The following is a 24977-nucleotide window of genomic DNA, read 5'->3' as shown; positions in this document are numbered from 1 at the left end:
CGTAAGAAATAATATAGTTTTAAGCTCTAAAATGAAATTTTATTATTATTGGATGTCAGGTGAATAAGATTATGCAAACAATATACAGTCGAGATTCAATTTGTATGAATCTGGCATGATTTTTGCATGAATGTAGGATATTTGGCTGACCGTTTAGTCATAAAAGAAACTTCTATACGTATGACAAACACGCTTTTAATAATAACAATTCAATAGTTGACAGACAATTGAGTTTCAATTAATGAATTCGGATAGTATTGCAAGCATTTAAGATCGTATCGAACGTCCTCTAAGAGGTCGATATATGAGAAGACTGACCGTATATCCCCGTTAAAATGCGAAATAAGCCAACATGTTTAAAGTCTCTATAAAAAAGGCAACAGTAGCCAATGTCCATTTTGCCCCGTGCTACCATACGTCTCTTATTACACACTACAATGCACGGCGTACACATCTTTGCTGCCGTTGCCGGTTGAAAATATTCCCGACAGGTGGTTTCCGTAACCGTGTGTTGTTGTGCCTGTGCCGCTTGTGGCGGTATGAATGTTTAGCTTGCCGAAAATAATAAACGATAATAACACCAGAAGCGGCAGCAAAATACCGCAGGGAAAGAAACCACTCCAAACCCACTTGGCCGTTCTCAAGCAGATAGGCCGAATGAAGTGTTGTTAAGAAATAGGCAGCCAACAGCAGCAACGAAAACACACAAATTGCCTATGTAAAAACCCTTCCGAAGGAGAAATAAAGCAGGAGGTGTCGTAAAAATCCCTGGACAAATTTATCAACCCTCTGTCAAGTGCTCGCACCACGCGCACCAGCCAAACGCGCTCTGAAGTGCGTAGCTGAACGATGGCCTACTTTTCTTCCCACCTTTCCCTCCTCCGGTATCTTCAATGTTCCTTACCTCTTGAGTGTGTCAAATGCACTCGCAGGGGGTGGGTGGGCAACAACAGTGTGTTGTTAGATGGCGTGTTTCCCCAGCAGCAGCAACTCGTGTACGCGCCTACACAATACTTTGGTTTCGCTTACGCATAACATCTACCTTTCCTTTTCCGCTTTTACTACAAAGTTTTGCGATGCTGCATTAGTTTTACCTTTTTTGTGTGCCTCTCTCTTCCCCCCTCTCCTCCTCCCCCTCATGCAAAAATCACGAGGTTTCGTTTGCGGATCCAGACTTCGTAGAAACGCCGGTCGGAAAAGCTCGTTTCTCCGAAAAATCAGAAACCTATTCCGGGCTGTCTGCCGCTCCGTACTATACTCTACTACGACTTACTACTACGCGTGCGACCGAGTTTTTTTTTTCTTGGGACACACTTTCCGTTGTTTGGCGCGCTCTTTCTCTCTCACGCTCTTACTCTCTCTTAGCTCTCTTCTCAGCAATGTATTATCAAGAATGTACCATTTCTAATATTGCGGCATGCAACTGAAAAACTAGTAACAGGAGGAAAAACGCAATAGTTTGGAAAGGATTGTATGCTGTCTTCATCCTTCCCACGCGCGATGCATCATGCTGTGACGTCATAAGAGGACAAAAAAGCCCGTAAACTTTTCATCGCCACCGGAAGCTGCTCCATTGTGCAGCAAGCGGAGAGTTGCTTCCGATGCACGACGGTTTGGGAGAGAGCAATCGACAGAACTATGTGTGTGTGTGAGAGAGAAAGAGAGAGAGATAGAGAGAGAGAGAGAGAGAGAGAGAAAGAGAGAGAGAGAGAGCGATTCACTCGAAAAGGAGTTTGGTTTGAACGATGACCTGCCTACCTGCTTGCTTCAAACCCCGTATTGCATGTATGTGTGTGGGGTAAGCCTTTGACTTCTTACTGTCACTTGGAGCAGTACACACAATGGACACAAATGAAGGCAATCAGCATGATGACGATGAGGAGATGATGAGCTCTCCATCGCTCTTAGTGAGTTAATCGCTCTCACTGCACGTCATAGTGAGTGTTGCACCGTTCACTGTAGTGAGATCGGCACCACTCACGAACCGAGCCGAAGGACCTGCTGGGGGCGGGGAGTTTGGAGCTGGCATTTCGCGCGCTCTTTCTCGTTCGGCTACTCGGTCGGAGTGATGGTGAATGCGCGCGCTCGCACCCGATGTCATTGTCACTTCGACCGTGCAGCCTGAAGGTAACGCGCGCTCACTTCCAAAGTCGCGGGTTTCGTCGTTCGCTGATTGTAGCCACGGCCACGGCCATACAGTGTGTGTGTGTGTGTGTTCTTTTGATTTCCTAGTAGTGCCGAAAGTGGGGGGCGAGAGAGGGGTTAAGAACATCCTCCAAATCCACTAGAGCAATCCTTGTAGTCGCGTGAAGTACAACTCCAAGTGGGATGGTAGGGAGTGCGCCTGTTTATACGTTCATTTGTGTGAACCGCCATGTCCGGGGCTAGCCGGAACGGAATTGCGAGACCACGAAGTGGTTCATGTGTGTGTGAGTGTGTATGTGTGGGTACATTTTCCGGAGTTCTCGACCAAGGCAGGAGTTCAGTTAACAAGCGCGCCCGGCAGACAAAACTCTTTACCGTGCTGTGCCAGCCGCTGATGATGGTCTAGTTCGGATGTTTCTAGTGCTCTGTGCTATTCGATATGTGAGTGTGCGTGTGTGTGCCTAATCTACTCCGAACATTGGCCAGAGGTTTGTGTCGTTCGTTCTTTGTGCTGTCGAAATAGATACTTCAACACGGAACCCGAACATTGCCCTCCTGCTGGCAGATGTGGCTATTGCCTTTTTCATTGAAGAATTTTCCGAACCAAAGTGTGTCAAGCATTCAAACCCCCTACCCCCTCTCAGCCTGCCACGTGAAGCCATTATCAGCTGGTTTAGTAGGTGAACCGAACGACGTTTCCATTTCGCTGTCATCATTCCGTGTACGACCGTTCGTTTGCCTTTTCTACGTTCGATCGCTCTAGTGGTGCGAAGTGGAGCGTGTCTTAAGAAGGCGAAAATGTCTCGAAAGAAAGAAAAGAATGGTACGCAAAGTTAGGACCCATCCATCCCGGTTGACGTACATTGTAAAAACATTCATTTCTAAATAAAATTAAAAGTATACACTCGGCTTTTGTTAGGACGGCTTTACTTTCTGTTCGGCCGTCCGTTCGCCGTTCGGTCCGGGAAAAAGGTGTACGGATGAGCGATCAAACGGAATCGAAACCGGGTCGGCAGCTGATAGGAGTGAGAGGGTGGCAAAAGTGGTGACAAAAAACTATCCCTTTCATACACACACACACACACATAGAAACGCATCAAACACACACACTACCACACATGATCTACTCTGTCAGTGAAGCGGGCGAGAAGATATGAAAGTGACGTCGTCGCCAATGTGTAGTGAAAGCAAGTCGAGCTAAAAAAAATCACACTGACACACACACACACACACAAGCAGGCAAAGCAGGGACGAAAATATCTCCGCCATGGGCTAAAAATAATCGGGTGTTCACAGTGCGCGGTTCATGAGTTTTCCACCAAGCCTCCGCTGCCGCTTGCTTGCTGCTGCTGCACGTTGCGCCACAGTCTTTCATCATCAGCCCCGCGCGCCCCGGCCGAAGCGTTTGGCGAAGAATGGCGAAGCAACCTCAACGTGGCCAGTAGTGCGTGCGTGTGTGTCTGTGCCTGCTAGTTGGACTCAAAGATATAGGTGAAAAGTGAAAATCCTAACGACCATCGAATCGGCCACTGCCGTCAACACGGCGAGAAGCTTGGGGAGCGAGCGAGGAACGAGCAACAACATGCCGTTTCTTGCCTGCAGCCGAAAATTCTTCACCCTCTCTTATACTTTCCCCACCGACGGTTCGTGGGAATCGGAAAATTCTTTCCACTTGTGAAGCATGTGCTTGCCGTTGGTGGTGTTGTTGTGCTACCGCATGTCTTATTTCCATTTCGTTGTGCTCGTTTTCTTTTCAGTGTGTTTTTTTCTCACTCTCTCGCTCTCTTTCTACACTCCTCTGTAGCCTGTAGCGAGTGAAGAATGTTTCCCACTTTTGAAACGCACCGGGAAGCGGGGAGGGAAAAAAAGGAAAAGAAAGTGTAGTCTGAACGAGAAGTCCTTGGATTTCGGAACAAAATAAACGAAGCACTCGTAAAACAATGAAAAAAACGCACACGCAAACAGTTTGCTTAAACAACCGCAACTGGCGACAGTTGGAGTGGACACCGGCAGAACCGGGCAGACAGGGGGAAGGTGACACTTTCCCTTTTGGCTTTCGCTAGCCTCCCGGTTCTGCCCAAGTAGCCGACGACAGCACGACAACAAGGCCCCGCAGGTCTTCTTCACGGCTGACAGATGCGATTTTCCAATTGCAAAAGAAGGCACCGACAAACAAGCATTCGCTTTTTTTTTTTCTTTCGTAGTGTAAATGGAAGCAAATCAGCAAGCAGGCTGGCACACGTGGCCTTTGGCTTAGGCCACCCTGAAGGTCACAGGAGTGTGCTGCCAGAGCAGCACCGAAATCGGGAAAATATTCGATTGCTGATAAGTGATAACGGTTCAAATATTACATTCGCTATCGTTGTGGGCGGGCTGGGCAAGGTAGGTGCTGTTTGGAGTAGGGCAAGCGGAAAACCTCGCTTACATGAAAGTCCCATTAAAAAATGCACGCACACACACACACAGCCCTCCTTCACCTCGGAGTCGGATCGTGATCGTCGACCACCGCTCCACCGTACGTACGTGAGGAATTGGGTGATTGGGAGCTTGAAAAGATGGCCGAAACAAAGGGCGCGAGGCGAGGCAGCTGAAACGACATGGCTGGGCAGGGCCGGATTCGGGGAAGATGGTTGGCGCTAAAACAAAAGCTTCCAACTTTCACCCACGAGGTTCGAGGTCGTCGTTGTCGTTGGAAATTGAGCAAATTAATACTGGCCGGATATGGATATGATTGAATTTCTTCTGATTATTGGGATGACGTTCGTGCGTTTTATTTATTGTTCATGGTGATGGAGGAGGTCCGAGGGAAGCAGAAGGAAAATGAGGAAGATTTGGGACAAAGAGATATGACTAGTATAAGGATTATGCTTCAACAATTTTCGTATAATTGCCTTATAGAGTGTTTTGGTGATTTTTTTCATAAAGTTTTAAGCGTTTTTGACATGTTTTTAATTCTTGTTGTTTTAAATTTCTTTCACATGAAAAAAAAAACAGTGCATCGCTTAGGTGAAGTTAAAAAGCAATACGGAAATTCGACACCAAAGATACGCAAAAAATGGGCATCGTTACAAGCCCGTAGCTCGTTTAGTGCAGTGTGCTTCGTAGTGTGTTGCGAGTGAGAGTTTAGCCACCAGTTCGATTTACTTGTGCTAGTGTGAGCTTTGGAAAAGAGTTTTTCGTGTGAGTGTAGAGTGTGCGATAAGCGTAGGAAAACTGATAACAACACGGTCGTGGCTGCGCGAAAAGGTAGCTGGAATCACACATACTCTCTCTCTCTCTCTCTCTCACTGGTATATAGCCGGCAAAGGCTGTGTGTGTTGCGAAATCAGTGCGAAACTGCATGACAATAAATGGCACAATACACGGAAGTGACCGGCGAAGGAGTTTAAGTAGGTAAGTTATTAAGAAACTCAGCCATTGAAGTGCAAACTATTAAAGGAGAAAGACCAAACTGTCTGGATGATATTAAAATGGCAAGGTGGTGAGAAACTCATTTAAACTAATTTTTTATGCATCTAGAAAGTTTAATTGAGTGGTTTTCGGCGCATTCACAGACACACACACTTACACAAGCATGCATCACAGCAACTATTTGCGAACGTTTGTGTCACGCGGGCGTGCTGCTGATGCTTCGGCGAGCTTTACATTATCGGATTGGGTTTGATTTTGGCAGTTTGATTGACGTTGAAAGCTTTGATTGAAATTCTTTTCGTGCGCTCGCATGCAATTGAGAGAAATTAATTGGAAATTGTGCGTTCGCTCTTTGTCCACGGGGCTCGAAAACTGAGAGTGCAACAGTGCTAGATGCATTGGTGGCGTACGGTGTGATGTCTGGGGTTGATTGACAGGATTTATGGGAGCGCTTGAACGAAACGCTCGATTCGTGTTTGGCTCGCTGTAATATGGTTTGAAAATGATGAAAAAAATGTTAAAATGGCTTCTCGTGTTCAATTAAAATAAGTTGAAGTGTGTATCAACAAAAAACACATAAAAAGGCTTTACAGTTCTATTGCGAGTTATAAAACTGAAAATCAGGGGTTATAGTGAACACTTCACTCTGCTTCTAACTATTTATGGCTTCATCCAGCTCCGAATACCACACCTAACGGGTTCCGTTCGGCTGCAACTGAGTGTGAAAAGAGAAAATATAAATATCGGTACCGGCAAGCGGTCCTCATAAAACACAACACAATCGATTTGGCCCTGCTCCAAATATGCCGGTGTTTCCCGTACGGACCAGCCCTGGGAAAGGAAAAACAAATCGCCAGCGAAGGCGAAATAAAACCGGGCAAAATAAATCTTGGATAATGATGCAATGCAAGATTGGTCGGTTCGGTTCGGTTGTTATAGCTATATCCCTGGCCCTGGGCGGTGCACACCGTGCGGCAAATGAGACCAATTAATTGTACAACCACTACGGTCAGTGCTTGGAAGGAGCAAAACCGGCGAAAGGCTAAAGGCCATCCTCGGCCCTGGTAGGGCGAACAGGAGCAGCTCACTAATGATGATGAAGAAGGGCAATAAACTTGGAGAAAACATAAAATTATTCAACTGTCTCCGTTCGATAGCGGAAGACGTTCCGGGATTACGACTCTTTGGTATCGAGCTCGTCGCCGGTGAGCAAATGATTGTGTTTATGTTCTGCAAATATGGTCGATGTGGTTACGGCAAACGATTGTGTCCAATTTCAAATGCCGGTAGTAGTGGCTGTGTGTGTGTGTGTGTTTTATGCTATCGAATAAACCTCATGGCTTGAGAATGTGATAATACTGTGAAAGTGATTAGGACTGGCAGTTAAATCAACCGTACGGATGGCAATGATAGTGACACTATAATTTACGTCACTTGAGAACCATGCATCCATTCCGTACATGTTAGTGTTCAAAGCACATTATGCAGATTAAAATGTAGGACGAGTTGAGTGGAGATTAAATTGATTGGGAAACAGATAAGATTCTGACGACACACTCCAATATAATGACATTGTAAAGAATTGTTTGCGATTTTTCTAATACATGGCACATTGAATAATTGACCGAATGTATGTAATTAATATAATTAAAATGGAATGTTGGTCTGTAAAATGTAGATCTGATGCTTTATTAGTACTTTAAACTATTAGTATTATTATTAGTTTTTTTTTATTGGTTAATCTGATGCTTTATTCTTCTTCTTTTTGGCACAACAACCGTTGTCGGTCAAGGCCTGCCTGTATCACCTGTGGGGTTGGCTTTCAGTGACTTTTTGGATTACCTCCCATAGCAGGATAGTCAGTCCTACGTATGGGGGCACGGTCTATTTGGGGCTTGAACCCATGACGGGTATGTTGTTAAGTCGTACGAGTTGACGACTGTACCATGAGACCGGTCCAATTATTGCTGCTTTGTTAGTATTTGCTTTATTAGTGTTAGTAAGGATTTTTGGACTTAGAAATAAACGTTCTCCTTATGTAATAACATAAAGAGTGTTTAACACTTTTTTAAATATAAATGTTGAATGACGATTTTAATTTTTGAAAACACACTCCTACGCTCTCCTGTTTCTTCTCTTCTTTTTGCCTATTTACAATTGGACACGTCATTCATAATTTCATGTGAACAATAATTCGCAATTCCTCAACAATTCGCACGTAATTGATAAATAATGCTGAAATCATTCGTCCCCCCACTGTTGTGTGACCACATGTTTCGCTATACGAAGAATGGTATTTTAATTATAAGTTCTTTAGCTCTAATTAGTCACAGAAAACCAGGTATATTAGTAGTCAAGTCTAGACCTCTTACGGCTTTGGCTCAATAAAACGCAAGCTGATGAACGGTTGATTTCAAGTATTTACTTACAACAATATTTCAATAAACACGTTTTTTGACAGACCATCACGATCCTTGCTTATTATAATGATTTCAAGGACATTTATTTATATTGTTGATTTATAGCTACAATAATGGCGTTAAACATTCTTTGAACAATTATTATAATTGTATACAATTTAGACGCACAGTAAGCACGTAGAGAAACGAATTTCTCGTTATATAATCAACTTAAAACCTCGATGGTCTGAACCAAGCACGAAGCGCCAGGAGAGGAAAATGTTTTCATTTGTATGCATCATGCCTCATCGCATTTGAGTCAAATGGGACGAACACGATACAAATTCGTACGGCAACTCGTGACAAACCAATTTCGCTGCCTGCTTATTGGTAGAAGCATAAATAAAACTCAAGCCAAAACGTCTAGCTGACCGCAGACGGTTGATATTTCCCAAATACTCAGACACGCAGCGCACACCACCACCACCACAACTTGGCAGCTGCACTTGAACGTTTGTGCCGTCAGCAGAAAAGTAGTCGGCCTGCCGTTATCATGACATTTCATGAATACAATGTTCGCTTCATTGAGCACAAAGGCATTGCTGGTTTGCTCAATGTTTGCGCTTGCTTTCCAACAGTAATACGCACAGGGTTTTTATTGTACCAGTGGGTTTCTAATATGGCGATCGAATGTTTATTGATTTGGTTCATTCTAAACGAAACGTTCTTTTGGCCCCAGCCTCCCCGCGCACGTTCAGGCAAGTTTACACGGGCTAAGGGTGTGTAAAAGAAAATATCAAACTCATCATAAACATCCGAAACAAAACAGACCGAAAGATGTGTTGTAATGATGGGTATCATGTGTTTCCCACATCACGCCATGATAGGGGTTTTCTTCACACTCGCGTTCTGCGTAAGTGGTACGGCGTGTTTTGTGTGGTAAGTAGGTTCGGAAAGGGGATGGTTGGTGGGTTGCGTACGGTCGTAGAATCACTCGCGGCGATTGCGATGAAGAAGATGGGCTGCTGATGATCTCGATGCGAAGTTGTTTGAAGATTATAAAAAAACATTATGCTATTTATATCGTCCGACTGTGTGAGCAAGTGAGGCATCGCAATCGGAAATATCGGAAGATCGTAGTCCTAGTGGGTTGGGTGAAAAACACCGTACACATAGACATACACACGCAAACACACAATGCTCAATGCAATTGTGTATGTTTGGTGAAATATTGCTACCAATCACTTAATGATGGGTCTTGTACGAAGTAGCAGGTACACTTTGCGTGGGTAAATAACAAATTACCACTTAAATCTAGGGATCATGCTCATAGACTTAAAGACAATAATGATTCTTGAGCTTTGTTAAGCAACTTGAATGATTTAAAATGTAATTCGCTTTGATTGAATGTATTTATAATGTATTACTGTATGTATTACTAAGTAATTAAATTTTTTAGGCTAATATTGTACCATGCGATATGTTCATGTGATATTATATTTTAAATATTTTCTGTTTTTTTTAATTATGAACTATCTATAGAGTGCTGTTAATTAATTATATACTTAGGAGATAGTTAACTAATTGTATCATTTGGGAAAAGGACGATCGACCGCGAGTGAAGGAGATTCTATACGAGATTACTCACTCTTCATCAATTCACACTTCATCAATGGTATTCCGACGATGCCTATGACTTCTTCCAACGTCAAGTTGCAGTTACGATAATAGGTTGCCACTGTATTAACGATACTGTAAAATGTGAAAAATTAATTACAGTGAAAGCTGATATAAAAAAAACTTCTGTTCACGATTCTTTCAGAGGTTGTCTGGTAAAAACCAACAAGGATAATTTTGTATTGTTTTTGTTTTTTGAAATTTTGTAAAAATACATATTTAATTTTTAACCAATAGGGCTAGGCCAAATGGCTGAGGGTGTACAGGAAAAAGAGGATTATTTAAATCCGAAATAGGAAAAAATATTATTCCAATATTGTTTTCAAAATACAAACAATGAAGCTATTGGAATTGGAATTTACAAAAGCACTAAGAAACAATTCATTCATTCATGCAACAGCTAATGTCAGTTTGTTTTCCTGTTGGATGTAGTTGGTATCTATGACATGGCTACATATCCTTAATGTAGAATATAGAAAACATCAGTACTACAACTTCTAACAGAAAGCGTTTAAGCACTCGTATGACCATTCTTGGATAGCGTTGGCATATACGTCTATATGTTGAAAGTTCATCATTACATCGTGTCGCGAATCATTTTCATGCAGCTCGCCAAGATGGTTCTGTTACAATTGTGGACTGCAGATCGAAAAACTTTGTTCTACTTATGAAAATGTGTTGCAAAAGGTATCCTTGTTTAACATTAGCAATACGGCTTGGCCGTTGTGAAGGAAACCAATATAAACGTATCTTTAGTATGTATGTATTTAGTATTTATTTGTAGTATGTATTTAGTATTTATCTTCAGAATTGATTTATTTTATTTTATTGAATCAACATCTACACAAGCATTAAAGGAACATATGCCCTTGCTTAAACCGTATTTTTATGACAAATGCTTATTTTTTCTAGCTCGATCAGTAGATAATCTATTATTAATCTGTTGTTCTCAATGGATCATTCAAAAGCACTCGCAAAAAGATCTTACAACATTTGTCAATTCTTTTTTAAGCCATGTTATATATAAACTAGTTTGAGTCCGTTTTTATCATATCCTAGTTTCCTACCTTCTAGTAGATCTAATTTGGAAAATGCAAAATGTATCGGGTAAAACGCTTCGGCGAATCGCGTTTCAACTTGTTAATTCATAAAATAATCAATCAGAATTCATAAAAATCTTAGAGTTCTGAATTTGAGGCAAAAGTATTTAAAATTATTAAATATGTTGAAATTTTATGAATAATCAGGTAGTTCTTTGGAAAACATTGAAGGAATCGTTTTCAAACTAAGATCTGGTTGTACGACATGATCAATGGGAAAATGTTGATGTTTATGCCATAATTGCTTATAAAGATATGGAAAAGTGTTTTTATACAATCTTTCGAGAAACATTTTTAAGAAAAATGACTAAAAGTGCATTAAAAATACATTGAAATTAAAATACTCAATATTTACACTGGTAAAAGTGAAAATGTAAAACCCCGTTAAAAACCCAAACAATAAATACCGTGTAAAAAGTACTTAATTTAACATAATTCATCATAGTTCTCAAAAAGTATTCGCAAAAAAGTCGTAGTTAAAAATCTTCGCAAGAGCAAGAGATGGGTTTTAATATGTGCTTCAATGCAAACTTCTTTTCTTCAAGCTACCGATTGCGTAAGGAACACAATGCTGCCAAAAAAAGTATAACTATTTGTGTCTAAAGCTCCGCTAAAACATTCTTCCGTCATCAATTTTGCTTATTCATTAAACGTAATCATTATTATGTGCATGATGCTCAAAACGAGTTTAAATCCCCGTGGCCATAGCCAGCATAATGGAAAATGTGCTGATAGTTGTGCACTTTTTCCGCTTTGCCAAATTAGCTATCACTTTCTTTGCAAGCAAATGTAGCAGCCTGAGCAAGAGGTAACAAGGACTAAGAACGATTCTAGCGCGACCAACGTACGTCACCGTATTACGTTGCCGCTTGGATAAAAACGCACGTGCTGTACGAGTAGAAGGCAAGCACGGTGGCCACATCCTCTGCCGGCACGAAGCCGCCAATCTATTTCGGGTGCTGCTGTCGCTTATTGCTGCCCGCCTTGTCGGAATCGCGCAAACACCCCTTAAGCCCGACGGATTTTGCCCATGCTGCTATGCACGGGAGCGTTTTGCACAAAAGCTGGCGCGCATTAGCTGGCTGAGTAGGAAAAACACTTGCACATTTCAATCACTAGAACCATTATTCATCTATCAAACGGCAAGGAGAAGGGGAGGGACAGTGGGCTGGGATTCAGTTCGTTCGGTACTCGCTTTTGGTCCCGGGTAAGATGTGCTCCGTCTTATCACTCGCGGTGCGGTACCTGCTGCCGGAAACCGGAAACCGAAGGAAAATCGTTGCGTCGTCGAGCTGCGGCGGTGACCGTGGTACCGGACCGATGCAAACCCACGGCACTGGCACAGTCTATCGCCCGGTCGACCGATATAATGGAATAAAAAGAGAGCTGCAGCAGTTCCGGGGCGCGAGCATCTGCGGTACAAGTTTCCTTTTAGCAGCACACCTGCTTCTCCGTCGTCGATGCACTTCGAGGTGTTGCCATCGGCTGGCGATTAGTCGGCCAGGCGTCGCTTATCACTGGGCCTACCAGTCGTACCCGGACCCAGCTCCGGAACTCTTTTACTCTTTAGGCGTCGTTTTTTATCTCTTCTCTCAGTGAATGGAACACAAACGGTACGGTCAGGTATGGTGTCCACCAAACCGGATGCATCCCACGACGGGTGGGATGCAATATAATTTTACCCATCGCAAGCAGCAATATGTTTCACATTGATTCTAGGGAAGCTCCCTTGTGCCCCGTTGAGAATCATTGTTTGTGTGACTGTGAAGGTCGAGTGTGTTTAGCTTGTATTGATTTTATGTGGGTTTAACTGCAGTTATCCAAAGATTGCTGCTGAAACGCTGTTGAAATAACGGTTAGGTTATTTCATCAGGTTATTGCTGAGCTGATATTCAAATTTGTTGATTTACTACGTCACAAAAATGGCGTACGGCGCAATATATTGTTGTTTGGTTTATGTTTTTCTATCGAAACTTTCGTGCGATTGACTACATGCGCCATTAAACAGTACAGTATGAACTATGGTTTTACGTTAAAAAGTCGTTGAAAGTATTGCATCAGCATCCGCATTCTGTTTAATCCTGTTGCAGAAGATTTTCCACATCATGTTGCCAGTTACAAAAGCGGTAGGCATTGTTGCTCTGTGTTAGGGTGTGTGTGTGTATGTGGGACAACCGTCGCCATACTTATCACCTACCAGTGTGACAGCCACAGCGAGCAACGGCCCTTCACGGTCGGTTGTGCTGTTTGTTATTCTCCGGCCCGTGTATGATGTCCTGTCTGCTGCCACGCCGTGTTTGTTACATACACGTTGGTTTGACGCGGTAATCGGGTTAAAACTTCATAAAGACCACACGGCAACTGACGGCAAAAGGGCAAGCGCAAGGGCTGGTAAGGCAAAGGGAGAAGCTGTCAACTGGCATCTGCTGGCAGTGTCAGGCGAGTGGAAACTTGCAACGGAACAATGGCCGATAACAACAGGTGTGAGGACAGCAAAAAGTGCGCCATACGCGGGGCCACCTGGTTGGTGAAAAGGAGTGGGGGAAAAATGGGAGGAAAATATGAGCGTGATTGCAAGCTGACGCTCATCGTTGCACTGACCCGGGACTCCGCTTCGGTCCCCATCCGGCGCTGGATAATTTGCTACTGCTGCTCACGTACAAATAAATCCCCGCCACCGTGGAGCCTACTGCCCGTGCTACTGCTCTCGTCAACGTCCGTCCGTGAGCTGTCAGCGGCTTATATTGACATTAGGCGTCGCTTGGCGGCTTCGGTGAGTAGTTTGAGTGAGTGGCAGACATTCAATTATGTTGCATCGGTCGCAATCCGTTCCTGCTGGCCGCTTTCGCAAGTGCTGGTGGAAAATTATGTTTCGCTTAAACTGATTAGCAGCAGTCTATGCCTGCGGTGGCCAGTATGCTTGCGGTGCAGTATTTGCCACCGGTCGGCGTAAAGCATTTGGTGGTGAAGATATTAGTGCATTTATGCAGGCTGGCCAGAATGGATGGGTTTGCGTTGTAACGCGCTTGCAAAAAGGCAGAGTACCCGCAGTGAAACTGCCTACTGTTTTGGTGAAGCCATTTTCAAGCAGGATAGAAGTAGCATGGTACGGAGCAAGCTGAGATGTAACGGAGGCATGAATTATGAATCAACACAACCGTTGGTGCAGTGCTTGTCGTTCGGGAGTGGTAAGGTGATTAAAAATTCCATTAAACAAACACCCCATTGTTGGGTGCTGACAGCTGTGTAGAGATGACCTAGTGCAACTTAAGCGTGGTAGTAGTGGCTCGGGATAAATCTGTCGATTATGGATTCAGAGCTGCCACAGGCTGTGGATCGATAGTTTTAGTTTAAACCCAACTTTGTGCTTCCCAAATGCTCCCAAAGCGAAGTGTAAGGTACTTACCAGGGTAAATATCACTTTTAGGTTTTGTTTTGTATGATATCATTTTAATTTATTTAGTTGACCACAGTATTCCAGTATTTGGTGATAAGTAGTTTTGCGATACTATTACATTCCATTAAGTACCAGGCGTCTCCATCGTACCGAATGGATACTGATGGGAAGTAATGAACCTCGTGGAACAATTTTTGCATTCCAGTATCCTTCCAATATGGTTCCAGGTATCGTTGAAAAGTTTCTTCAAATAACTCAGACTTTAAGAAAAAAATCCTTTATACTTTTTGCACACGTCATCATAGTAGCTTTGCTGACAGTCAATCGATGACTTGCGATCGTCACCACTATGATGATGCCGGACGTCAATGTGTACCATATCCAACATTAATTTCGTTTTTATGCAAGCAAGTCTTACAGGGGTTTGATGGTACAGCTCATTCACTTTGTCGGATGTTTCAAATCGTTAGTGAAATTATGCAACCACTCCTTGGACATTTGTAATCAAGTATGTGAAATGTGTCAACCGGATAGGGGGATTGTACTAGTTAGGTTTTCAAATTTGCTATTGTCTGTGGTAATATGGGAATAACCAGGCCACACCTTTTCCTTTTACTGATATATCAAGTATAATAGTAATGTTTAGTCAGGAATTTATAGATTATCATGTTTGCCAAACATGTCAAACATACGGCCCATAGGCCACATGCGGCCCACGAAGGCTTACAACCCGGCCCGTGAAGAACTATGGCAGTTATTTGAATGAAACTGAAAAGGATTGTAGATTATAAGTCCACAAATACGGGCGTTTATCAACTGAGGAATAAGGTCTTCAACATTCAGTCCTAATAATTTGATGAAAGAAGTGTGAATTAAGCTACACGTAGTTGGTTGTTTGGGAAGGTATCCCCGAAGATGGCATGTATCATGTGTTTTAGTAGTTGTTTCCTGGTGGCACTCTAAAGTCTAAAGTCGAAGACACTCCATATTTTCACCCATTTTCTGACTTTGGGACTTTCCGGACAGTTCGAAAACCATTAATCGGAATACCACTATCTTCACTTCATTGATGAGGATACTCTCTAGCTATGGTGTTGCAAAAATCTGGCCGGTATCTTTAATAATCTTGAAAATCTATCCACTTTAAAAAGACGATACTTATATAAGTAAGTGAGCAGTCTCTTTTGCTCATCAAAATGGTCATAGAGCTAGCAAATATTTGCCGATGTAGTGATACATTTTCATTGATCAGAATTTGAACTTTGTGTGTCGATGTGTGAAGACTATATACGAGATTTAAAGAACTGTCCAGGTAGGTTCAAAGTTTACATAAATCTTGAGCATTAAATAAGAATTATTAAATTTCCGAGTTACGGCGACCGCCACTGAAATAAAAGTGTGAGTAAATGTCATGAACTACTTTGCTTAATATAATATACTTCCCATGTTTTGTTATTTCTACACAATAAAATATATTTGATGTATAATTTGTCATGAATAGTTTTATTGGAGGCTACGAGCAAATGAAGATAAAATTCTAGGCTCAACGGCGTCCCGCGAGTTCAATTGTAATCCGGCCGGCGATCCAAAACGAGTTTGACATTATTGAATGTATACAAACAGAAGCCGCAAAATAATGATTTAACGAATAACGAACAGCAACAGTATCACTTACAAAGTGAAAAAGAAGAAGCACGAATATTACAAAAATTGAAATGTTTAATTTTACATTATTGAGTGTAAAAACAGCAAGTGAACCGATGATTATGTTGCTCAGTAAATTATATTATTTCCGCCAATATTCTTGTAATAGTTTTTAAGTATTAACGCAGTTATTAAGGACAAGTTAACATTTGAATGATATCTTGGGAAATTAACCAGCTCTCAACGAGTTCATCAAAATAGTAAGAGTAAGATTTGTTTTTTTTTGTTTAAATCGTTTTCTAATTAGTGAAGTTGAATTGCAGCAAATTGTTAGAAAATCAATAGCTTCAATTATCTCAAAAATATCCACCATAAAATTGACCAACAAATTATTAGCAATTAAAGACTCATTTAAATATTCTTTCGTATGTATACAGGAAGAAAAGACAATTAGCACAAAGATTTGCACTTTACGGAGCGTGTAAATGGTGATTGAAAAACAGAATCCATTTAAAGCGGTCCCTCAGCGATAATGGTTCTAAAATCCTTTCATAATTACATCCATGCCATTCTCCAGTGTGTATTTCCAGCTCCAGCCGAGCTTCTCAATTAGAACAGATTGTGTGCAAACATGCTTACCGGCATTCGGTAAGCCCGCGTGGCACAATCTGTACAATCTGCATAATAATCTCATTTTTAGCTGTCCCCCGTAGTACGTATGGTTTTGTTTTGGTTTTGTTTTGCCCCTCCTCCGCTCGTCCGCATTTGATCGCACCGAAGAAACGTGTTTAGCAAGTCGGCAATTAGTTTGCATAATTTTTACTCGGCAGCCGCATAAAAAGTGATATCTGTCATGTGAAAAGAGGGAAACACTGCAATAAACCTGTACACAGCAACAAACCCAGCCCAGCATAAAGGACCTCCATCATAATCACGACCCAGTGTCGTAGTGGAGCGTCCCCGCGTCGCGCTCGCCACGCTTCCCGCATTTCCGTCCCGCTGTAAGCCATCTAATCTCCGATCGCCGGTTGCTGATGATTCATATCGCAAATAAACAGCTTACGGGATTGGAGTGACTGTCCGAACGAACGAACGAACGAGCCCTTTCATCCTCGTGGGGTTTTGTTTGTTGTGTGTTTGTCTCCGCATTCTCCTTCTTTCCATTGAAAGCGAATGAGCGTAAGCATTAACCCCTTTTTTGCGGTTGTTGTACGCTTAGCGTACCGTGTGGTATGAGTGTATAATTCCCCTTAGAGTTGGAGTATTTGTTTTTTTTTTTTTTTTGCTCTTCGTACCATTCTTTCTATCAGTCGTGTGCCGTTTGTGCTTATCCTTTTGCGGGGAAATCTCATGTTCCAGCCCAACCACGGCTAATGGGCGGTAGGGTCTGTGCATTTACAACATAATCTTTCCACGACATGAACGGTGACGCTTCCGAAAGGGGCATGGAAGCGGGAAGGAAATTACTTAACGGAACGAATGACACATTTTTCGTGGGTTTCGCGTCGGTTGCTTTAAGTATTTGCGGCTGTCGGCGCACGCTTATCGCGAGCCTTCATTCGCAGTAATGAGGATCGGACACAAAACAATAAAACAAAACAACGATTCCCAGTACGCTTCCGCACTGGATTTCCACCTCCTCCTGGAAGGAAGCGCCCGGTACTGGGGAGAGGGAATACAAAACGCGCCAGCAAACGAACCGTCAACATTTGAAGTGTAATGTCTCGAAAGTTGCGTTAGCAGTTACGCCCAGGAGAGTGGCTGGTGATATTAGGAACATGATCGCGCAAGTAGGAAAAGTTGTATTATTCTTTTGAGCTGTTTTTTTCCAGCGTGGGGTGGGCAAAAACGAAGCAGGTTTCAATTGCACTTTGGGGCGTGCAGACCGTCGCAGTGTGCAAAAACTTTGCCCGAACCAAAAGCAATGCCTCAACAAAGGCCGGCCAACCAAAGGGAAGAAATGTGTTTGTGCGGGTACAAAAGTTTAAAAGTTTCTTTCTTCTACATCGGCACTACAGGTGTATTGTTGTGCGCAGTCCAGCATAAAGTGGAACGTGCAAAGTTAAACAAAACAAAAGCCGTGCTGTGGGAGAGTGTATTTGTGCCGGGGGAGCTTGTGGGAGTAGGTCCCAAATCGGCGGGGTTTTCGGGCGGGCCGGAACGGTGGATAGTTGACCTCTCGATAAATTCCGCAAATGTTTCGTCAACGGAACGGTGGTGGTGCCGGTACACGAGGTACGAGGCTGCTGGTACTTTGTAACAAATTTTCAAAGTAATGTTCCGTTTTTGTTGTGTTTGGTCGTTGTTGTTTTTTGATGAGATTTTTCTTTACACTATACACGGACAACCAACCAGTGGGGCTTTGTTTCAGTATTTACGTAACAATAATAGCGCCACCGTCCTAAGGGTTTCCGCTGTGCGATGTGGTAAGATGAAGCAAAGATTTTACACAAACGAAAAGGTTGCATTTTTCGCTAACAATAAGACTAAGCAGGCAAGGCGGGAGGCATCGGAGGGGATGGGTTTTATGAGGGTTTCGCCGGCGTCTTGAGTCCGTGAAAGTGAAGTTCTTTTCCGGGCCACGCCGTTTTGAAGTGTAGTAGTAAACTGGCAGTAGAGTTGATTGCAAGCATAACGGGGCAAATTTACATAATCGAAAGCACGGTCGAAAACGCAATTTTGAAAACTTGAAGCATCGTTGTAAGTATTTAAGAATGCTAAATATGCTGAGAGGGAAACATTAAAAAGCAAATAATTAAGTTCACTACTAATCGTGATAGTTGAACTTGTGCCATTTGTAAATTTTGTGAAAGGAAAAAATGCGTTTAATTTGCATTTTCAGATGATATCACAAAGCGATTCAAGAGCACCAACTTAGCATATTATAGACAAAACAATATTGTAGAAAATATGATTTTGCTTATTGTTTTATTCAATTTTGTGTTATAAGTTTCTCAGCCGCCAAGGACCCTCTTCTTAAGAGATTTCTTAGGGCATGGCGGCTGAGGAACTTCCTCGACGCTCATTTTATCAGGCATTTACGAGAGATTTTGAGACAGCTACGTTCTATACGTTTGACAACACCAATTTGAGAAACTATTGAGAATCTTAGAGATAGTGGATGATGCAGCGAACGGCTCTGTGGAGTGTAAGCAATTGAGGTTTGAGCTTAACGTTAACAACTTTGGATTTTCATTGTTTTTATTCGAAATGTATATCGAAATGCTAAACCCATTACGTGTTTATTAATAACAATCTCAATTATAGCTTGGGTGTCTATGGCAGTTCCTCAAAATGAGGAAAATTGACGATGACTACCATCAGTTTAGATTGCCTGAGGAACTTTAACGAGTGAAGACATGACTGTAGGTCATGATGCTTGTATTGTATGACAGTAATGACACATATTGACAAAGTTAAATAGAATGAATGGGAAATAAAGAAAAGGTACGACTTTTGCTCTAACTTTGTTACATTTTGCAAGACTGCTGAATTTTATCGAAGAAGAAAGGTAGCTGCAATTCTTAACATATACCATTTGCTTGAATTTAGTTCAAGAGTGCTCTATTCAGCAATATCTGCAGTACGGCAAAGTGTCCTAAAACATCACAGGATCTCTTTTTCTCACTTTTGACAATTGCCGATCGATCTAGTTCAACTTAGATTAAGTTTAAGCATGTGGCTGATGATTACCTGCAAATCAATACATCCAAAGCCATTCAAAGCTAAGATGCTACAAATGGATGGCAGTTCCAATGTCGAATATCATCGAACAATCCTGAATGATCTTTGATAATTTCATTCAATGATTGTATCAAAATATTTGCAATAAAATTAAAATAACTTCATTTTATTTCTTTAAGTCCTTTCTAAAACTAACTTTTCTTCCTTTATTCAACAATCATGAGGGGCCTAAGGCTTGCCAAGTGCTTTTGAACGAGTTAGTGGATGTCACTGAACTCATTATGCATCGCATATTGGTAAGTTGAAAACCAGGAATATTTACTGATTTCGGTATGAAAATAAGCTAGAAGGCCTTTTTTACTCGTGTTGCAATGTCATATTAAAATTTCTGGATGCTGATATCTGTTTACTTCGTACAGCAGTGTTTCGCAATGCAATAGTCGATAATTTAATTTGAAATACAAAACAGTGCAACAAAAACGTTTCTCCCTTCTAACCACCCAAACTCATAACGTTCCATGCGTTACATAGCAAGATGAAAACTCGTCTAACTACATTCTTCAATAGTTTGACATGGTAGAAAGACACGCTTCAAATTATGCTGACTGAGCCGGGAAGATAAATGAACGCCCCCAATCCTCTTCCCGGCCTGTGCAGCATCACGCCATCGCAGTAAAACGTCGGAATCCACAAAACCCCAAAACCACAAAAGAGGTGTTTAATCGTTTGCCAGGAGTAATATTTTACGTGCAGCTCGGTTGAAATCTTCCCTGCCCTGCGTTTTACCGGCACGACGCGCCGTTCACCCAACCGGTTGGAGCCGACCGGTTGGAGCGCATGTTTTCATTTCGTCCAACTTGAGGTAAATTAAATCCAGCACCAGCCGCCATGCCTCTTGTGTATATGTGTGTGTGTGTGTACGTGTGTGTGAATATGCATAGTAAAACAATTCCCTGGAAGAGCAACAATTAATTGAATTCATTCTCAACTTCAAAGTGCCTTCCATCGACGACGGACCAAGCTCGACGCACTGGTGGAAATGGAGGTCGGTTGAGTCGGTTGTTCCACCCTCCCTTAGATGTATGAAGGGAGGGTGGAACAACCGACTCAACCGACCGTTAGTCGTGTGTGTATGTGTGCAAAAACATTAGCCCACATGTTCCGAAACCGAAAACCCGGTTGTCGACATGGCCGGGTTTCGCGCTCCTTGGGATGCTCTAGTTTTCAGTTTCCGACGTTAAAATATTGAAATCGTCGGGGTGATGGGCGCACATACTAAACCGATCGCGTACCGTACCAGACCATAAGATATGCCGAACAAGAATTTCTTCCGGGGCTTCTTGTTGGACCTGGTCGGTGGGACACACAAGTGTAGCGCAAGTAAATCAGTCTGCAAGCTTTTCCTATGTGAAAACTTACACAAAGAGCGCCAAACGCGCCGTTTGTAAGCCTACATGTTAGCAGCGGTTCGTCAAGAAGGGATGGAACGTTAGAAGAACTGAAACAAGATAGGACTTTGGCGTGGAAGTCAAGGAAGTGCGGAAAATAGTTGCTCCACTGCTTTATCAATATCACCACGAAAAAGGGGTTGTACAAACCTCGCAGCTGGTATGGGAGTCGGAGCATGGGGAAATACAGTGATATGAAGTGTAAAAGTTACTGGACCGGGTTTGGTGCAACTTTTAACTAATTGAATTTATGGAAGTTTCCAGCACGGGAAGGGAACACAAGTCGCCGCAAGAAACCGTAACATCAAATGCCACGTAACAACACCAAGTAAAACGGGGACGAACCAACCACTCGGGCAGGCATCAAAGCGGCATGCCCATGTCTATACGTATGTATGGGTACGCGCACTCGATGTACATCGGCCCCCAATCGTTGTACAGAATGGCTCGATGTTTATTCATGAGCCTCCGGCAGCCCCACGGCCAGCCAGATTTGATCCTTCGGCTGGCCGTGGAGTCGACCGTGTAAATGGCTTCCGGGAATGTTCCGGGAAGGGCAGCGAGAGGGTGGTCTGACGGTGCACGATATGATGCAATGGTTGACAAGCAATGGGCTTTCCTGCTCCGACGGACACTTTACGCCCTCGCAACCATTGGAGGTGACACGTGCCACCCCTCCGTTCGACCGGCCACTGTCCGGACGTCTGTTGTTGATGCGGCGCATGTACACTTTCCGAGCAATCTACTAAAATATGGTCCCCACACCGCACACGGAAGGGTTGTCTGCAAGTGTAAATAGAGGTAACGGAATAATGAATGCATCCGTGTCTGCACTTGAGTTAATGCACAAACAATGCACAAAAAGGGATCCAAAACAGGGAACGGCGGGGGCTACGCAACACAGTGCCCGAAAGAAACCCTTTGCAAGACGTGGCTATAATCTTATTTTTTTCTTCTTATCTCTGTCTGATTCTTTCTTCTGCAGCGCTGACGTGAAAACAACAATGCACGAAATATAGCGACCAAGGTGAGCAATCGCATCAGGCACGGATGAGCCGGACCTACCACAGTTGGAAAGGGACAAGCAATAAGTACGGAAAGCAATTTGGAATTCATACACCAATAGCGTAGACAAGTAGAAGCGTAGTAGCACGATAAGGAATAGCGCCTGATCGTGCCAGTCAACCGCCCAGAGAAAGGATACATTCTTCTGGTGCTTGTTCGATTCATCGGCATCTCAACGGGCGTCAGCGGCCCTCGAACATTCGAAAGCTTAGCGAACGCGTGAACACCAGTGCGTGTGAGATACAGCGAACGCCACACCGATGACCATGGCAGACGATATACCTTCGTCGGCGCGCCCTGCGTACAAAAAGCGCAGCTCGTCGATTTCGGCCCCAGCCTGTGCTAGCTTGGAGACGATCATCAGCCCACCGTCGGAGGGCGATACGCCCGAGAGCGGCACGCCTGGCTACCGGCGAAGGAAGCCGGCGACGCGATCGCAAAGTGCACGCATCACGGGACCACGATCGGTAAGAGGAGAGAGAGAGAGAGAGAGAGAGAGAGAGAGAGAGAGAGAAAGAGAGAGAGAAAGAAAAGGGAGTAGTGGTGGAGTTTAGTGTGTTTGCTTTGCTACCGCTTGCTTTTGCACTAATGGGAGGGAGGAGGATTATTGTTTGTTATTTAAGTTAAAGAGTCTGTCATCAGAACTGCTGTTGGTAGTTATGAAGCTTATAGAATTGCTATCTAAAGACAGTGAAGTAACGCATAATCTAGGCAAACTTGAAATCATTGCAATCAAACTTCTTAATTTTATTTTTAATTTTGATTTCCTAGTTTAATTTGAAATTCTAATTGAACATTTTGTCTATAACAAGTACAGTGGTTTCAGCTGTTTTTTGTTGAAATGGATGATGACCTCATAACTTTAAACTAATTCTATAGTGTAGCCTTCATTTGAGCAACGATAGATATTTGACGAAGTCTCGAAAGCCTGTATAGGCCGGCATGTCCGCGTAGGACGTTACGCCAAATAGAAGAAGAAGAAGAGATTTGACGAATGACAGAGACTAAAACAGGTATTGGAACAATAACAAACACTGGACCATACAACGAAGAAAAACACGGATAGAGGTCGGGACAGGACAGATAACAACAGAAGCAGCTTCATTATAACTAAAACCGTAATGCATTAAAGTCTATCCAGAATATTCTGATCGTAATAGACAAAGACACGGTAAAGAAAGACACCAATCGTAACTGGCATCAGTGAGATAAACAGTGATACAGTACAATTCAGACTTCAAGCCGTAGCCCGGGACACAATAGTCAGCAGTCGTGAACAGTAGAAGATGGGACAAAGAATCTATGTGTGCAGGTTTTTTTCAAATTGTTACATTGATTGACTAAAATAGGATTCAGGAGAACAAACACAGCAGAAACACTACTCACAGCTACAATCAGTGCAGCGGATAAACCCAATGAGATGCCCTAAGCGGTCACACGAATGTGGGCCTTTCTGAAGAGTCGATCGAAAAGTTGCATGAGGAATTCTAAACTGTAGAAGGATTGCGAAGCAAATTTTTTTTTAGGAGTCCTTCGAATCCTCACGGCCTCACGCGTCCGCTAAGTTTGCGTACTGCCAAATCATTTGACAACAGAACCAGATTGGAAAATAAAGCAGGTACTAAAATAGAGATCATTGACAGGAATTAAATGTTAAAATCAAGGAGCGTGGAATTGAAAGGCCTCTGGATCCGAAAGAGATATGAGAGATTATCCTTTAAAAGGCAGTGAAAGTCAACATGAGTGTGCGTCTTATCAAGTTAAGTTTGAGAATGAAGATCTTTTTTTCGATTTTTTCTTTAAGTACGATTGGATTGGCTTCTGAGATTCTGTTAGGCTACCCTGTACAGCCGTTTAAGAGTTTCTCAGGTCAAATGACCTATTTCGGGACACTCTATGGAATACTGCTTACAAACTGATACTGTGGCATACTCTATGATACGTTTTGTCTCCTTTTAAACCTACTGGAACGTAGCGTTCGAGTTAGGTTATTTCTGAATAGATTCTCTTTGAGATACAAGACTTCGAGTTGATCAATGGATAGAGTCACATGACTTAGGTTAAATGAGAACAGGCTGTAACTAGGCATCATATTAAAATAAACTTATTCGTAATACCAATAAGATGAGATTCGCTATATTATAGAGTTTCATCTGAAGGAACCAACAGAGCAAAATAAGACGATAGCTTGGATAAGAAGAAAATTATTTAAGAAGAAAATTATTTTAATTATTATTTATAATTAAGAAATTATTCTGAAACTGTTCGTTCTGAACTGGCCATTTTTTATTGTTTGAAATTTTTCACGTAACAGTTTCATTACAGCAATCAACTTATATCTGCTGACCATTACCAGTTTATCATTTCAAAGGAGAGAGGACATCCTTACAATTTTCCTAAAATCACTTTAGAAGCTTCCTGCGCGAGACAAAACAAAAAAGAATCGAGAAGCCAAAATCAGTGAGCAAACTTTGATTTTTATCCTCTTCCTTTTCACACAGGTTCGCCGTAAGCCACAGCCCCCACCGCCCACACTGCAGGACTCGCGGGGACACTGCACCAGTGAGCCCAGGCTGAATGATTCAGAAACACCACCGCCACAGAAACGACGTGGCTCGCAAAGGCGTCCAATGCACAATTCAGGTACAGAGACGGAACTGACCCTAAAACTAAAGCTTAATGCTTGAAGCTTACAATCATCACTGCTAATTTTGTGCTGCTAGCTTACACCAAACGCGTTGCTATACTAACCAAAAAAGAGCTTATTCTTTTGTTACCTTCCATTGAGTTGTTTTGTTTGGGGTTTTTGTTTATTGGAACATATTTATGTGGATATATATTCTTTACTTCCAATTTGAAAAAAAGAAACCATTTTAACGCACGTGTTCAACTCGTCTGCATGCGTGAATCATTTCTCGTCATTCTCTTCGTTGCAGAGCGGCGCCACCAAAATGTAAGGATTAAGTTAGGTATGGTGCAAGGCGCAACTGCTTATTATCGTTAGAAT

At 42.6% G+C, this 24977-nt stretch overlaps 1 protein-coding gene across 2 annotated transcripts in view; it reads left to right on the top strand.

Annotated features, from left to right (window-relative positions):
- The first annotated feature begins 1987 nt into the window (after positions 1-1987).
- The window catches only part of LOC120947598 (GTP-binding protein RAD), a 38423-nt gene continuing 15433 nt past the window's right edge, over positions 1988-24977 (top strand). Inside the window, exons 1-5 of one of the 2 annotated variants that reach the window (XM_040363058.2) lie at positions 1988-2200; positions 5140-5538; positions 21891-22437; positions 24472-24613; positions 24907-24939. In XM_040363058.2, coding sequence (XP_040218992.1) covers positions 22231-22437; positions 24472-24613; positions 24907-24939 — 382 coding nt within the window. In that variant the 5' untranslated portion in view covers positions 1988-2200; positions 5140-5538; positions 21891-22230. The remainder of the gene's footprint in view (positions 2201-5139; positions 5539-21890; positions 22438-24471; positions 24614-24906; positions 24940-24977) is intronic. The other variant, XM_040363059.2, reaches the window with a different exon arrangement.

The sequence above is a fragment of the Anopheles coluzzii genome, chromosome 2 (genome assembly GCF_943734685.1).
Source record: "Anopheles coluzzii chromosome 2, AcolN3, whole genome shotgun sequence".
NCBI classification, from domain to species: Eukaryota; Metazoa; Arthropoda; class Insecta; order Diptera; family Culicidae; genus Anopheles; species Anopheles coluzzii.
Note: the sequence above shows the minus strand (reverse complement) of the source record. Positions and strands in the feature narration are given on the sequence as shown.